Source organism: Salvelinus alpinus, chromosome 5 (genome assembly GCF_045679555.1).
Source record: "Salvelinus alpinus chromosome 5, SLU_Salpinus.1, whole genome shotgun sequence".
Taxonomy (NCBI): domain Eukaryota; kingdom Metazoa; phylum Chordata; class Actinopteri; order Salmoniformes; family Salmonidae; genus Salvelinus; species Salvelinus alpinus.
Genome location: NC_092090.1, coordinates 1,149,741 through 1,167,293, shown reverse-complemented (window position 1 = coordinate 1,167,293; position 17,553 = coordinate 1,149,741). Strand labels below are relative to the sequence as shown.

The 17,553-nt window shown below is 42.2% G+C and overlaps 1 protein-coding gene across 1 annotated transcript; it reads left to right on the top strand.

Moving 5' to 3' along the window:
• Positions 1-4,759: 4,759 nt before the first annotated feature.
• Positions 4,760-13,625, top strand: LOC139575398 (COUP transcription factor 2-like). Its single transcript, XM_071400325.1, has 3 exons — positions 4,760-5,987; positions 7,385-7,912; positions 10,404-13,625. The coding sequence occupies exons 1-3, from the start codon at positions 5,522-5,524 to the stop codon at positions 10,676-10,678; spliced, it is 1,269 nt and encodes a 422-aa protein (XP_071256426.1). The 5' UTR covers positions 4,760-5,521; the 3' UTR covers positions 10,679-13,625.
• The last annotated feature ends 3,928 nt before the right edge of the window (positions 13,626-17,553 follow it).

Sequence of the window (17,553 nt, the reverse complement as noted above, 5' to 3'; positions counted from 1 at the left end):
TGACCAAACAAACCCAGTCTGCCACTAGGGGGCATCAGATTACTGACCAAACAAACCCAGTCTGCCACTAGGGGGCATCAGATTACTGACCAAACAAACCCAGTCTGCCACTAGGGGGCATCAGATTACCGACCAAACAAACCCAGTCTGCCACTAGGGGGCATCAGATTACTGACCAAACAAACCCAGTCTGCCACTAGGGGGCATCAGATTACTGACCAAACAAACCCAGTCTGCCACTAGGGGGCATCAGATTACTGACCAAACAAACCCAGTCTGCCACTAGGGGGCATCAGATTACTGACCAAACAAACCCAGTCTGCCACTAGGGGGTATCAGATTACCGACCAAACAAACCCAGTCTGTCACTAGGAGGCATCAGATTACCGACCAAACAAACCTGGTCTGCCACTAGGGGGCATCAGATTACCGACCAAACAAACCCAGTCTGCCACTAGAGGGCATCAGATTACCGACCAAACAAACCCAGTCTGTCACTAGGAGGCATCAGATTACCGACCAAACAAACCCAGTCTGTCACTAGGAGGCATCAGATTACTGACCAAACAAACCCAGTCTGCCACTAGAGGGCATCAGATTACCGACCAAACAAACCCAGTCTGTCACTAGGAGGCATCAGATTACTGACCAAACAAACCCAGTCTGCCACTAGGGGGCATCAGATTACCGACCAAACAAACCCAGTCTGTCACTAGGAGGCATCAGATTACCGACCAAACAAACCCAGTCTGTCACTAGGAGGCATCAGATTACTGACCAAACAAACCCGGTCTGCCACTAGAGGGCATCAGATTACCGACCAAACAAACCCAGTCTGTCACTAGGGGACATCAGATTACTGACCAAACAAACCCAGTCTGTCACTAGGAGGCATCAGATTACTGACCAAACAAACCCAGTCTGCCACTAGGGGGCATCAGATTACTGACCAAACAAACCCAGTCTGTCACTAGGGGGCATCAGATTACTGACCAAACAAACCCAGTCTGCCACTAGGGGACATCAGATTACTGACCAAACAAACCCAGTCTGCCACTAGGAGGCATCAGATTACCGACCAAACAAACCCAGTCTGTCACTAGGGGGCATCAGATTACTGACCAAACAAACCTGGTCTGTCACTAGGGGGCATCAGATTACTGACCAAACAAACCCAGTCTGTCACTAGGAGGCATCAGATTACTGACCAAACAAACCTGGTCTGTCACTAGGGGACATCAGATTACTGACCAAACAAACCCAGTCTGTCACTAGGAGGCATCAGATTACCGACCAAACAAACCTGGTCTGTCACTAGGAGGCATCAGATTACCGACCAAACAAACCCAGTCTGCCACTAGGGGGCATCAGATTACTGACCAAACAAACCCAGTCTGCCACTAGGGGGCATCAGATTACTGACCAAACAAACCCAGTCTGTCACTAGGGGGCATCAGATTACTGACCAAACAAACCCAGTCTGTCACTAGGGGCCATCAGATTACTGACCAAACAAACCCAGTCTGCCACTAGGGGGCATCAGATTACTGACCAAACAAACCCAGTCTGTCACTAGGGGACATCAGATTACTGACCAAACAAACCCAGTCTGCCACTAGGGGGCATCAGATTACTGACCAAACAAACCCAGTCTGTCACTAGGGGGCATCAGATTACTGACCAAACAAACCCAGTCTGCCACTAGGGGGCATCAGATTACTGACCAAACAAACCCAGTCTGTCACTAGGAGGCATCAGATTACTGACCAAACAAACCCAGCCTACCTTAATATGGTTCTCAATCAGAGGAAACGTCAAACACCTGCCCCTAATTGAGAACCATATCAGGCAACACATTTAACCCAACATAGAAACACATAACATAGAATGCCCACCCCAACTCACGCCCTGACCAACTAAACACATACAAAAACAAGGAAAACAGGTCAGGAACGTGACACTAATAGAGGAGGAAACTACATGTATTACAACCAGTATGCTGTCTAAATGTAATATAATTTATCCCTGTTACAACCTAATAGAGGAAACTACATGTATTACAACCAGTATGCTGTCTAAATGTAATATAATGTATCACTGTTACAGAGCTGTATGGAGCCATTTAATACCCAGTGGTAGGCTATATATACAGACACACAGGGAGATACAGAGCTGTATGGGGCCATTTAATACCCAGTGGTAGGCTATATATACAGACACACAGGGAGATACAGAGCTGTATGGGGCCATTTAATACCCAGTGGTAGGCTATATATACAGACACACAGTGAGATACAGAGCTGTATGGGGCCATTTAATACCCAGTGGTAGGCTATATATACAGACACACAGGGAGATACAGAGCTGTATGGGGCCATTTAATACCCAGTGGTAGGCTATATATACAGACACACAGGGAGATACAGAGCTGTATGGAGCCATTTAATACCCAGTGGTAGGCTATATATACAGACACACAGGGAGATATAGAGCTGTATGGAGCCATTTAATACCCAGTGGTAGGCTATATATACAGACACACAGGGGGATACAGAGCTGTATGGAGCCATGTAATACCCAGTGGTAGGCTATATATACAGACACACAGGGAGATACAGAGCTGTATGGGGCCATTTAATACCCAGTGGTAGGCTATATATACAGACACACAGGGAGATACAGAGCTGTATGGGGCCATTTAATACCCAGTGGTAGGCTATATATACAGACACACAGGGAGATACAGAGCTGTATGGAGCCATTTAATACCCAGTGGTAGGCTATATATACAGACACACAGGGAGATACAGAGCTGTATGGAGCCATTTAATACCCAGTGGTAGGCTATATATACAGACACACAGGGAGATACAGAGCTGTATGGAGCCATTTAATACCCAGTGGTAGGCTATATATACAGACACACAGGGAGATACAGAGCTGTATGGAGCCATTTAATACCCAGTGGTAGGCTATATATACAGACACACAGGGAGATACAGAGCTGTATGGAGCCATTTAATACCCAGTGGTAGGCTATATATACAGACACACAGGGAGATACAGAGCTGTATGGAGCCATTTAATACCCAGTGGTAGGCTATATATACAGACACACAGGGAGATACAGAGCTGTATGGAGCCATTTAATACCCAGTGGTAGGCTATATATACAGACACACAGGGAGATACAGAGCTGTATGGAGCCATTTAATACCCAGTGGTAGGCTATATATACAGACACACAGGGAGATACAGAGCTGTATGGAGCCATTTAATACCCAGTGGTAGGCTATATATACAGACACACAGGGAGATACAGAGCTGTATGGAGCCATTTAATACCCAGTGGTAGGCTATATATACAGACACACAGGGAGATACAGAGCTGTATGGAGCCATTTAATACCCAGTGGTAGGCTATATATACAGACACACAGGGAGATACAGAGCTGTATGGGGCCATTTAATACCCAGTGGTAGGCTATATATACAGACACACAGGGAGATACAGAGCTGTATGGGGCCATTTAATACCCAGTGGTAGGCTATATATACAGACACACAGGGAGATACAGAGCTGTATGGAGCCATTTAATACCCAGTGGTAGGCTATATATACAGACACACAGGGAGATACAGAGCTGTATGGAGCCATTTAATACCCAGTGGTAGGCTATATATACAGACACACAGGGAGATACAGAGCTGTATGGAGCCATTTAATACCCAGTGGTAGGCTATATATACAGACACACAGGGAGATACAGAGCTGTATGGAGCCATTTAATACCCAGTGGTAGGCTATATATACAGACACACAGGGAGATACAGAGCTGTATGGAGCCATTTAATACCCAGTGGTAGGCTATATATACAGACACACAGGGAGATACAGAGCTGTATGGAGCCATTTAATACCCAGTGGTAGGCTATATATACAGACACACAGGGAGATACAGAGCTGTATGGAGCCATTTAATACCCAGTGGTAGGCTATATATACAGACACACAGGGAGATACAGAGCTGTATGGAGCCATTTAATACCCAGTGGTAGGCTATATATACAGACACACAGGGAGATACAGAGCTGTATGGAGCCATTTAATACCCAGTGGTAGGCTATATATACAGACACACAGGGAGATACAGAGCTGTATGGAGCCATTTAATACCCAGTGGTAGGCTATATATACAGACACACAGGGAGATACAGAGCTGTATGGAGCCATTTAATACCCAGTGGTAGGCTATATATACAGACACACAGGGAGATACAGAGCTGTATGGAGCCATTTAATACCCAGTGGTAGGCTATATATACAGACACACAGGGAGATACAGAGCTGTATGGAGCCATTTAATACCCAGTGGTAGGCTATATATACAGACACACAGGGAGATACAGAGCTGTATGGAGCCATTTAATACCCAGTGGTAGGCTATATATACAGACACACAGGGAGATACAGAGCTGTATGGGGCCATTTAATACCCAGTGGTAGGCTATATATACAGACACACAGGGAGATACAGAGCTGTATGGAGCCATTTAATACCCAGTGGTAGGCTATATATACAGACACACAGGGAGATACAGAGCTGTATGGGGCCATTTAATACCCAGTGGTAGGCTATATATACAGACACACAGGGAGATACAGAGCTGTATGGAGCCATTTAATACCCAGTGGTAGTCTATATATACAGACACACAGGGAGATACAGAGCTGTGTTATCAGAAATAAACCAATGAACGTGCGGCATGCTAGTTCATCTCTCTAAACCCCGATCTCTCCAAAACCAATGAGAACTCTATTCCGGTAAACCAATAGGCCTAGTTTCCACCTGGTACTGGGCCTTCTCCATTCGCGCACAGACCAAAGGACTTCCTCGCTCCTTATATGGCTGACCCGCTCAATGGAGACGTCAGAGGCACACCCGTCTTGTCCAAGCACATTATCCCATTCTACAGGACACGTCCAGCCATCATCAGAAACCGCTTTCTCTCGCCGTTGTCTTTCTTTTTTACGATAACTTCTATCTCATCGGAATAGCACGAGCCACGGTGCAGCTGTTTTCATGAACCCAGTTCTAGTTGCTGCGTCACCGCCTCGGCTCCATACAACACCGGGTATCTGATTAGTGTGCACCGTTCTACTGGGTTGGATAGAGGGAATAGAGAATGACTCACATGTTGGAAAAGGGAAAATGCTTTGACTCCAGTGTGGATTGTGACTGGATGCAGGTGTGTGTTTCTGATGGTGCATCACTCAGACTGGGTTGATTCTCTGGACCGAGCTATTTAGAAATGTTACTTTAATTTGCTGAGTGGCTAACTATATTCAGTCAGAACTACCCGCACTTTACATACTGTTATGCTTTATGCATCTTAATTACTGAATACAACGATGCAATAATTGTGTATTTATATATTTGTGCCTTTACTTGTCGACACCCGCGGGCAGCACACTGGGGTAACAACGAAACGGAAAGTTTGGAAACATTGACGGATAGATATGGCGATGGTAACGTGGAGAAACGGCGAGGACGATGTCGCCCGCGACTCTCAGGGCGGAATCTCTTCCCCCGTCTCTCAAGTCGGACCGTTATCCCTCTCTACCGACCTAACGGGACACCTCAGTCCCATATCCTCTCTGGATATCCCCTCAACACATCAGACACCCCACGGCGCTCATTCAAGCAATACATCTCATTCTATCACTAGCCAAACGTGGACTAACTCCGTGGACAAACAACAGCCGCAGCAGATCGCGTGTGTGGTGTGCGGGGATAAATCCAGCGGGAAGCACTATGGCCAGTTGACATGTGAGGGGTGTAAGAGCTTCTTCAAACGGAGCGTCAGACGGAACCTCTGCTACACCTGCCGCGCTAGCAGGAACTGTCCCATTGATCAACACCACAGGAACCAATGCCAGTACTGCCGCCTCAAGAAATGTGTCAAAGTGGGAATGCGGAGAGAAGGTAAACACGCGTGTTTCTCATCTCCCTTTAGGTCACTATAGCCTGTAGCTGTAGTCATTACAAGCCAATGATTTAAAACCAAGACAGATTCTCTAAAGATAAGGTTCGTAAACTCAATACATTATAACAACATATTCATACGTGTAGTTCAGATAGGCTATAAGATAATATAACACTGTTAAATCTCCATTATTGAGCTCCTAATAATAGTCTCCGTGCTGTTATTGTCCATGAGCTTATTGTCTCAGAGGAATAAAGGCAGTGGGTTGTGTGTGTTTTTCCACGCGTAGAAAGAGTTCTATAGGATCTAGAACCTTGTAGGAATCAAGCGCTAGAACCCGTTTCGTTCCATCAGGATTGGTAGGCATGTATTCAGACGGACACGCCGTTATTCACTACACTTACCAGTAGTATCTGTCACCTTGTAGGCCAACGCACCGTTATCTACCAGACATTAATATATCACCTTGTAGGCCAACGCACCGTTATCTACCAGACATTAATATTGATATATCACCTTGTAGGCCAACGCACCGTTATCTACCAGACATTAATATTGATATATCACCTTGTAGGCCAACGCACCGTTATCTACCAGACATTAATATTGATATGTCACCTTGTAGGCCAACGCACCGTTATCTACCAGACATTAATATTGATATGTCACCTTGTAGGCCAACGCACCGTTATCTACCAGACATTAATATTGATATATCACCTTGTAGGCCAACGCACCGTTATCTACCAGACATTAATATTGATATGTCACCTTGTAGGCCAACGCACCGTTATCTACCAGACATTAATATTGATATGTCACCTTGTAGGCCAACGCACCGTTATCTACCAGACATTAATATTGATATGTCACCTTGTAGGCCAACGCACCGTTATCTACCAGACATTAATATTGATATATCACCTTGTAGGCCAACGCACCGTTATCTACCAGACATTAATATTGATATGTCACCTTGTAGGCCAACGCACCGTTATCTACCAGACATTAATATTGATATGTCACCTTGTAGGCCAACGCACCGTTATCTACCAGACATTAATATTGATATGTCACCTTGTAGGCCAACGCACCGTTATCTACCAGACATTAATATTGATATGTCACCTTGTAGGCCAACGCACCGTTATCTACCAGACATTAATATTGATATGTCACCTTGTAGGCCAACGCACCGTTATCTACCAGACATTAATATTGATATGTCACCTTGTAGGCCAACGCACCGTTATCTACCAGACATTAATATTGATATGTCACCTTGTAGGCCAACGCACCATTATCTACCAGACATTAATATTGATATGTCACCTTGTAGGCCAACGCACTGTTATCTACCAGACATGAATACTGTCTCTGTCTCGTTGTATCACAGCCGTTCAGAGAGGGAGGATGCTCCCTACTCAACCGTACCACGGTCAGTTCTCCATAACCAGCGGAGACCCTCTCCAATGCCACTCCTACCTATCTGGATACATCTCCCTGCTCATGCGAGCCGAGCCCTACCCCACCTCCAGATACAGCACGCAGTGTATGCAGTCCAACAACCTCGTGGGGATCGAGAACATCTGTGAGCTGGCCGCCCGGATGCTGTTCTCGGCGGTGGAGTGGGCCCGAAACATCCCCTTCTTCCCCGACCTCCAGATCACCGACCAGGTCGCCCTGCTCCGGCTCACTTGGAGCGAGTTGTTCGTGCTGAACGCGGCCCAGTGCTCAATGCCGGTGCATGTGGCTCCTCTCCTGGCCGCGGCAGGGCTGCACGCCGCCCCCATGTCGGCGGAGAGAGTCGTGTCTTTCATGGACCATATCCGGCTCTTCCAGGAGCAGGTGGAGAAGCTGAAGGTTCTGCATGTCGACTCAGCCGAGTACAGCTGCATTAAGGCTATAGTTCTCTTTACGTCAGGTAAACACACAACGCTATGCTTCACTGCTGTTTACTATGACTGGTATCAATACAAACCGAAACATAGACTAGCAGCACCCTCATCGGCAACAGGAACAGCTGTAGTTGTGTTCCCCAAATCACCACAAATGAAGTATATCAATTACCCCTCAAATTCACTTTTCAACCAATCCTACGAGTTGAATGCAGAATGTGGAAACGTAAGAGGTCTACTATAAATACCTTCAACAACATTGAGGCAATTGGACTCAACAACGTTCGTGAATTATATAAATATATGATGATTTTATATTTTTGTTTTTACAATAATTAATTCAGCATGGTTATTATATAGGCCCCTGTGAATTATATGATATGATTAATAATATTATTGGGCGTTTGATTTAATTAATTTGATTTATTTTCAAACTAATAATAATTATTATCAAAATATGTTACAGGCTAATTTTGCTAGGTGAATGTCCTACAGACATGTAGGTTATTCACCTATCATCAGCCACACAACTTAACCATTACCGACAGAAAATTTTAATGTTTAATAATAAAGAATAAAGAAAAGTCTACCTATATTTAATTTCGTTTTGCAGAATTTCTTAAATGCCGTAATGTATTTAAACAACTAGGCCTGAGCCTAAAAGGTCTTATGGTGGCGAGATGAATGAACATTCATTTTTTATGTCCTATAAAATAAAATAAAATGAAATCATGTATTTTGTCAACTCAAGTCGATGGATGCCTTGACTGACGGTAAAATAAATAGTATTAGACTCGTCACAGCAGAGCCAGGAGCGGTGTTCTGTGCACGTGTTGTAGAACCAGGCCAGAACCCGTTATTCACCCCTCTATTGTAGCGCTGCTACACTCAGGAAAAACGGTGTCTTCTAGAACCTAAAAGGGTTCTTCGGCTGGCCCCATACGAGAACCCTTTGAATAACCTTAGAACCCTTTCCACAGAGGGAAGCCAAAAAAAGGTTATTCTATGGGGACAGTCGATGAACCCTTTTGGAAGCCGTTTTTCTAAGCGTGTATCCTCAGATAACATGGAGGTAGCAACATGGACAGCACCACAGCGTTGCATTCAGAATTATGTTTTTAAATCTGCTTTTAAAAAATGCATTTGAAGAGTGCATCTATAGTGTGGAGCAGTCTGAGTAAAGGCCTATAGGACTGTTTGTAATGTTATTGCGGACCCGTTTCATTTCAAAGACTGGGTTGTACGTTCTAAAGCCCCGTTTATTATGCATTTCAGACCCGTTTTATTTAGCAGACAGGGTTGTACGTTCTAAAGCCCCGTTTATTATGCATTTCAGACCCGTTTTATTTAGCAGACAGGGTTGTACGTTCTAAAGCCCCGTTTATTATGCATTTCAGACCCGTTTTATTTAGCAGACAGGGCTGTACGTTCTAAAGCCCCGTTTATTATGCATTTCAGACCCGTTTTATTTAGCAGACAGGGCAGTACGTTCTAAAGCCCCGTTTATTATACATTTCAGACCCGTTTTATTTAGCAGACAGGGTTGTACGTTCTAAAGCCCCGTTTATTATGCATTTCAGACCCGTTTTATTTAGCAGACAGGGTTGTACGTTCTAAAGCCCCGTTTTATTTAGCAGACAGGGCTGTACGTTCTAAAGCCCCGTTTATTATGCATTTCAGAACCGTTTTATTTAGCAGACTGGGTTGTACGTTATATAGGCCTGTTTGTGATGTTATTTCGGACCCGTTTTATTTAGTAGACAGGGCTGTACGTTATATAGGCCTGTTGTGATGTTATTTCAGACCCGTTTTATTTAGTAGACAGGGCTGTACGTTATATAGGCCTGTTTGTAATGTTATTTCAGACCCGTTTTATTTAGTAGACAGGGCAGTACGTTATATAGGCCTGTTTGTGATGTTATTTCAGACCCGTTTTATTTAGCAGACAGGGCTGAACGTTATATAGGCCTGTTGTGATGTTATTTCAGACCCGTTTTATTTAGCAGACAGGGCTGTACGTTATATAGGCCTGTTTGTGATGTTATTTCAGACCCGTTTAAATTCAAAGAGAGGGCCGTGTTCTATTGATAAGCCCCTGTAGCGCCATTTTGAGTTAAGAAAATACGGCATAATTTGCTTTGTCTTGTTTTTAACGCAGTTAAATTGATTTCATAAATTGGAGTGGGCCTATATAGGCATACAACATACTGTATTAACAATAGCCTATATTAATACTGATTTCGAAAAATTACAGTAGGCGTTAAATGTCTATGCCGTATTTGCTGGATTTACACAAGCAGCCCAATTCTGATAGTTTGCCCAATTATTGGTTAAAGAACTGATCCGATTGATCAAAAGAGCAAAAACAAGATCGGAATTGGGCTGCCTGTGTAAACTCAGCCATTGTGTACTTTGTAATTAATTGATGATCTAATATTAGCCAATATTGCATTGTACACGAAGAAGATAAGCCTATATTATTGATAATGATTTCTGATTTGAATTCTGTTTTTATAGATGCGTGCGGTCTGTCAGACGTGACTCACGTGGACGATCTTCAGGAGAAGTCCCAGTGCGCCCTGGAAGAGTACATCAGGAGCCAGTACCCTAACCAACCGAACCGGTTTGGGAAGCTACTACTCCGTCTGCCCTCTCTACGCACCGTCTCCTCGTCCGTTATAGAACAGTTATTCTTCATCCGGTTGGTCGGAAAAACACCAATAGAAACTCTCATTAGGGATATGTTGCTTTCCGGAAGCAGTTTTAATTGGCCTTACATGTCGATGCAGTAGAATAAGAAAATTCCAGAACACTCCAGGAAGGGAATCATAGAACTAGAATGGTTCTATGGATGGAACCTTAGACACTGTCAGAGGAACAGGCAGCATTCTAAAGCAGTTCACAACCTTTATCTGTTACTGTACCACCAACTAAATGTTGCTCTGCCCGGACTACCCCTGGAGTACCCTCTCAGGTGCATTTTACCAGTAGGCCTGTGGTCTCAGGAGTCTTCTCCAGTACCTCCTGAGGATAGGCCAAGTACCCCCAGGGGTCCTAGTGCCCATGGTTGGGAACCACAGTTCTAAAGCATGAAAAGAGACAGATTAAATGGCAGGGATCCTCCTTACAAATCATGATTTTGGAAACAAAAAATAGTATTTATTTGACCCTGTATGTATATTTATTGTGCTTGTTAATAATTTGTTTTATACAAATGTTTTTCATTTGACCCTGATAAGAAAATGACAAGGGAATAGTTATAGTTTTTTCCTACTTAGTCTTTTGTCCAAACATGTCCTTCTGTATAATGTGCTGCAAACATGGCACTAAAAACATGAATAGTTTCTTTAAATATGTCAATGAACACAGTAGTCCAGGGGTACTCTAATACTATTAGAGATTATCTGGTCACACAGATGTCCTAGATGGCAAAGGTCCGGATGGATACTGTCATTAGAGATGACCCGCTCACACAGATGTCCTAGATGGCAAAGGTCCGGATGGATATTGTCATTAGAGATGACCCGCTCACACAGATGTCCTAGATAGCAAAGGTCCGGATGGATACTGTCATTAGAGATGACCCGCTCACACAGATGTCCTAGATGGCAAAGGTCCGGATGGATACTGTCATTAGAGATGACCCGCTCACACAGATGTCCTAGATGGCAAAGGTCCGGATGGATATTGTCATTAGAGATGACCCGCTCACACAGATGTCCTAGATGGCAAAGGTCCGGATGGATATTGTCATTAGAGATGACCCGCTCACACAGATGTCCTAGATAGCAAAGGTCCGGATGGATATTGTCATTAGAGATGACCCGCTCACACAAATGTCCTAGATAGCAAAGATCTGGATGGATACTGTCATTAGAGATGACCCGCTCACACAGATGTCCTAGATGGCAAAGGTCCGGATGGATATTGTCATTTATTTACATTTACATTTAAGTCATTTAGCAGACGCTCTTATCCAGAGCGACTTACAAATTGGAAAGTTCATACATATTCATCCTGGTCCCCCCGTGGGGAATGAACCCACAACCCTGGCGTTGCAAGCGCCATGCTCTACCAACTGAGCCACACGGGACCAGTGTAACAGACTCTCACAACCCATGTGACCCAAACCGTTCCAATTCTACACATTTTACATGTCTTCTGTGTGTTCATATGATACCAGGAGTCAAATCCCGACCGAATTAAATGTGAAAATGTTATGTTTAAAAAAAAAATGTTTTAACTTGTTCTGGGTCCTACGGTCCTTATTGAGTATGGCTGGTATAGTGCACCATATCGCCAGTTCATGTTACCACCATCCCACTGACAGAACTATATTCATGTTACCACCATCCTACTGACAGAACTATATTCATGTTACCACCATCCCACTGACAGAACTATATTCATGTTACCACCATCCTACTGACAGAACTATATTCATGTTACCACCATCCTACTGACAGAACTATATTCATGTTACCACCATCCTACTGACAGATCTATATTCATGTTACCACCATCCTACTGACAGAACTATATTCATGTTACCACCATCCTACTGACAGAACTATATTCATGTTACCACCATCCTACTGACAGAACTATATTCATGTTACCACCATCCTACTGACAGAACTATATTCATGTTACCACCATCCTACTGACAGAACTATATTCATGTTACCACCATCCTACTGACAGAACTATATTCATGTTACCACCATCCTACTGACAGAACTATATTCATGTTACCACCATCCTACTGACAGAACTATATTCATGTTACCACCATCCTACAGACAGAACTATATTCATGTTACCACCATCCTACAGACAGAACTATATTCATGTTACCACCATCCTACAGACAGAACTATATTCATGTTACCACCATCCTACTGACAGAACTATATTCATGTTACCACCATCCTACTGACAGATCTATATTCATGTTACCACCATCCTACAGACAGATGGGTTCCAGTTGAAATTAGTTAAGTCATCATTGTAAGTATCAGGATATATCTGGTAACTTTCATGTGGTGGTTTGCCTGCGTTTCTACATCATTAACAAATAAAGTCAATTTGAAAAAGCTATTTTCACTCCTTAAGAAGATACATAATTTAGGGTTTCCACATGGACAACTAAATACTAGGTCATTCATCAGATGTAATGAGCAGTGTGGTTGGGAATGACTTCCTCAGTCATATACTGTATCACTGCAGTGTATTGGTAACCTTCATCAGATGTAATGAGCAGTGTGGTTGTGAATGACTTCCTCAGTCATATACTGTATCACTGCAGTGTATTGGTAACCTTCATCAGATGTAATGAGCAGTGTGGTTGTGAATGACTTCCTCAGTCATATACTGTATCACTGCAGTGTATTGGTAACCTTCATCAGATGTAATGAGCAGTGTGGTTGGGAATGACTTCCTCAGTCATATACTGTATCACTGCAGTGTATTGGTAACCTTCATCAGATGTAATGAGCAGTGTGGTTGTGAATGACTTCCTCAGTCATATACTGTATCACTGCAGTGTATTGGTAACCTTCAATACTTTCTGCTGCAAATGACTGCAGCTGATGTGCTTGTGTGTGTGACCTCTTTTATTGATACAAATTCTGTTTGAGGTTTGTTGATTTTGAAACAACACTCTGATGTACTGCGGCAAAGTATTGCCACACCATATTAAATGATAAATCATGATTTATTAATAAAAGGTATTTCTCATTAAAATGTCTCTAGTTCCTGTGTGTGTGTGGACACAGTGCTGCCGTGGAATGTGATACTGGTGTGATCAGGAGTTGTTCCTTCCAACTTGACGTTCTAAATCACAGTAATCTCTTTCTTAGACTGGCGCCATACCGGTGTCAACATTCATTGGAGTTTCTGCCATTTCACGTTACGATATTTCAGAAGCCAACCAACCATAGAGAGCTACTGTATTCAAAAAGCAATCATGCAGTCAATGGGTCGTAAAACATGTGTCGCTTTGGATAAAAATAGCCCAGATGTATTTTCATGACTGAAAAATACAAAATAATAATAGTTTCCTTTCAAATGTACGTCTAACTTTGTGCACAAAACATTACTTAACCAGATGTAGGCTGACGAGGTTGTCTTGCTTATAGGCCTATTTGAAGGCTTATAGACAAATATTTCTCATTTACGCCCTGTTTATTCCAACATCTACACTGAACTAGGTCTACAGTTGGCCTGGGTTTATAGGCCTGACACGGTCTAATAAAATCTCTCCATTATAAATCCTTGCGTTGCCAGGTAAACTCTAGTCAACAGGGCGTGAGAGCAGGCGGCCGATTACGATTGGCTCCCGCAGAGTCGTGTATTAGCGCACGGACAGCGACCTAATGAGCGCCCCCTCAGAGCGGTGTCACACGACGTTAAACCGGAGGGACCGCAATATATTAATAGCTCAATATTTAGCCCACCACAATACACAGGCCTATACGTAGTATATGTTATAGGTAGGCGAAAGCTTTCTGTTTGGGCATACCGTTGACAGTCTTCCAACAGCTTCTTAACTGAAGGTCTACATAATGTAATATTGATATATAAATAACAATATACGTTGAATTGTTCGTTTAAAAGTCTACCATTAGACCTGGCCTACATCTATTTTATAATCGCCTTATCAAATATTGTAAGCCTAAAAACATTAAATTAGTCCCAACATTAATTTTTTAAAGTGTAACCTTTATTTAACAAGGCAAGTCAGTTAATAACAAATTCTTATTTACAATGACGGCCTACCAAAAGGCCTCCTGCAGGGACTGGGGCTGGGATTAAATACATAAATAAAAATAACATATGAATATAGGACAAAACACACATCACGACAAGAGAGACAACACAACACTACATAAGAGACCTAAGACAACAACACAACAAGGCAGCAACACAACATGGTGGCAGCACAACATGGTACAAACATTATTGGCCACAGACAACAGCACAAAGGGAAAGAAGGTAGAGACAACAATACATCACACAAAGCAGCCACAACTGTCAGTAAGAGTGTCCATGATTGAGTCTTTGAATGAAGAGATGGAGATAAAACTGTCCAGTTTGAGTGTTTTTTGCAGCTCGTTCCAGTCGCTAGCTGCAGTGAACTGAAAAGACAAGCGACCCAGGGATGTGTGTGCTTTGGGGACCTTTAACAGAATGTGACTGGCAGAATGGGTGTTGTATGTGGAGGATGAGGGCTGCAGTAGATATCTCAGATAGGGGGGAGTGAGGCCTAAGAGGGTTTTATAAATAAGCATCAACCAGTGGGTCTTGCGACGGTATACAGAGATGACCAGTTTATAGAGGAGTATAGAGTGCAGTGATGTGTTCTATAAGGAGCATTGGTGGCAAATCTGATGGCCGAATGGTAAAGAACATCTAGCCGCTCAGAGCACCCTTACCTGACGATCTATAAATCACGTCTCCGTAATCTAGAATGGGTAGGATGGTCATCTGAATCAGGGTTAGTTTGGCAGCTGGGGTGAAAGAGGAGCGATTACGATAAAGGAAACGAAGTCTAGATTTAAGGAAAATATGACGTCAAAGATGATTCATTTATTTATTTTAATTAACAGGCCTATCGAATGTTTGTGTTTAGAGTTTTAAATAGCAAACTAATAATTCTACTCATTAGGCCCAGACTACTGTCATGCGGCCATTTTAGTAATGAACTAAACTTTAGACAGACCACACATGAGATGCCTTATAAAAAGCAGCAAGAGAAAAGACCTTGTAAAATAAATAGTCTTAACTTGACATACACTTTATTTGCCCCATAACATACGGAATTTGACACTTTTAAATATGAGGCTACCTATAGGTTACCGCCACGGGACTATCACCGCCACTGAGGCCTATAACCTTTTGATTCGATATAATATAAACTTTACTTTTGCGGTGATTTCATTATAGTTGATCATTTATAAAATAAAAAATAAACATACGCCCATTTGTATTTCATAAAAATAGTTAAGAGATCTGCAATGTTATTCTCAGAATTACGTTTTTATTGTTGTGTTATAAATTGCTTTCATTTTCTAGGTGTTGACCCAAACTGTTGACGTCATAGGCTTTACTTTCCTCTAAAGAACATGTAACGAAAACAGTTAAAACAGTTTAGGTAAATGTGTCAAATAGCGACGTTAAGATGTTAGCTAATACCCACATCACCCCATACCTCAACTCTAAATCCTCTTTTCAAGTCGATTTTCTTAATGACCTTTGAACTTTAGTTGTCAAATGGCCAATTCCAGGAATGCGGCGTAAGCTAGTCACAACTTCAGGCCTTTAACATTTATAGGAGTATCATTTAGAAATTCCAATCGTAGTTATATTGACTGTGGTTTATTTGATGGGAGTTGGAGGACTACGAATATAATAGACAGAGTGAAAACACCTTTAAAGAGATGGAACTCCTCAGCAGTTTACCCGCTGAACTTCTATAAATGTATTGAGTTAGGATTTATTCACATTTCAATTGTTACATCCCACGGAAATTGTTTATTGTTCTCCCTTTTGAGGAATAGACCTATCAACAAAGATAGAGACCTAGATGTATACTAGTGGAATAGACCTATCAATAAAGATAGCGACCTAGATGTATACTAGTGGAATAGACCTATCAATAAAGATAGTGAACTAGGTGTATACTAGAGGAATAGATAATCAATAAAGATAGTGAACTAGGTGTATACTAGAGGAATAGATAATCAATAAAGATAGTGAACTAGGTGTATACTAGAGGAATAGATAATCAATAAAGATAGTGAACTAGGTGTATACTAGAGGAATGGATAATCAATAAAGATAGTGAACTAGGTGTATACTAGAGGAATAGATAATCAATAAAGATAGTGACCTAGAGGAATAGACCTATCACAAAGCTAGTGAACTAGATGTATACTAGGCTTTTCTGTCTGAAACAATATTGAATTATAATGGAAGGAAATTGTCATTATTAAATTGAGTCACTAGTATTGTTTAACTATATGTAATTACAGTAATAAGTCAGGCTGTAACTGCGTAATTTAATATAATCTGTGAGCAAATGATGCAATCTGTTCACCTTCTAAACTCCACAACTTGTTCATGGATTAAAGTTTTTCTTTGAATTTTACGGTAATATTACATAGATGGTGTGATCATTTCAACTCTGTTTAATTGACATTTTTCAATCCAGACTCAGCATCTTTTATTCTATACAAACACGATAGATTTTTCTCAAATACAAATTCACGCAAATTCAACCCACTATTTGTTTTAAATATTGCAGACGGACAATTAAACCAGACCTATTTTGATATCTTCTGACCCAGAAAATGTTGCGGTAGCTCTATAGTTGAAACCGTTCTGTGAGGACTGTCGTTGGCCAATCAGATGTCTAACGTGCCCTCCAGGTCCGGATAATAGAACGCCGGAAGACGTTCAGCAAACCCACGGATAATAATGACTTGTTTTAAAATCCGACAAACCATTTCTGTTTATGAAGGTAATCGAGCCTACACCAGGCTACTTGCCCAAAGCCCTACAATGACAATATCGCATTATTTCGATTTTGAAAAGATATCAAAATACAGTTTGAAAAGAGTAAAATGCTTGAAGAATATCCTAAGTAAATAACATCGAAATGCGC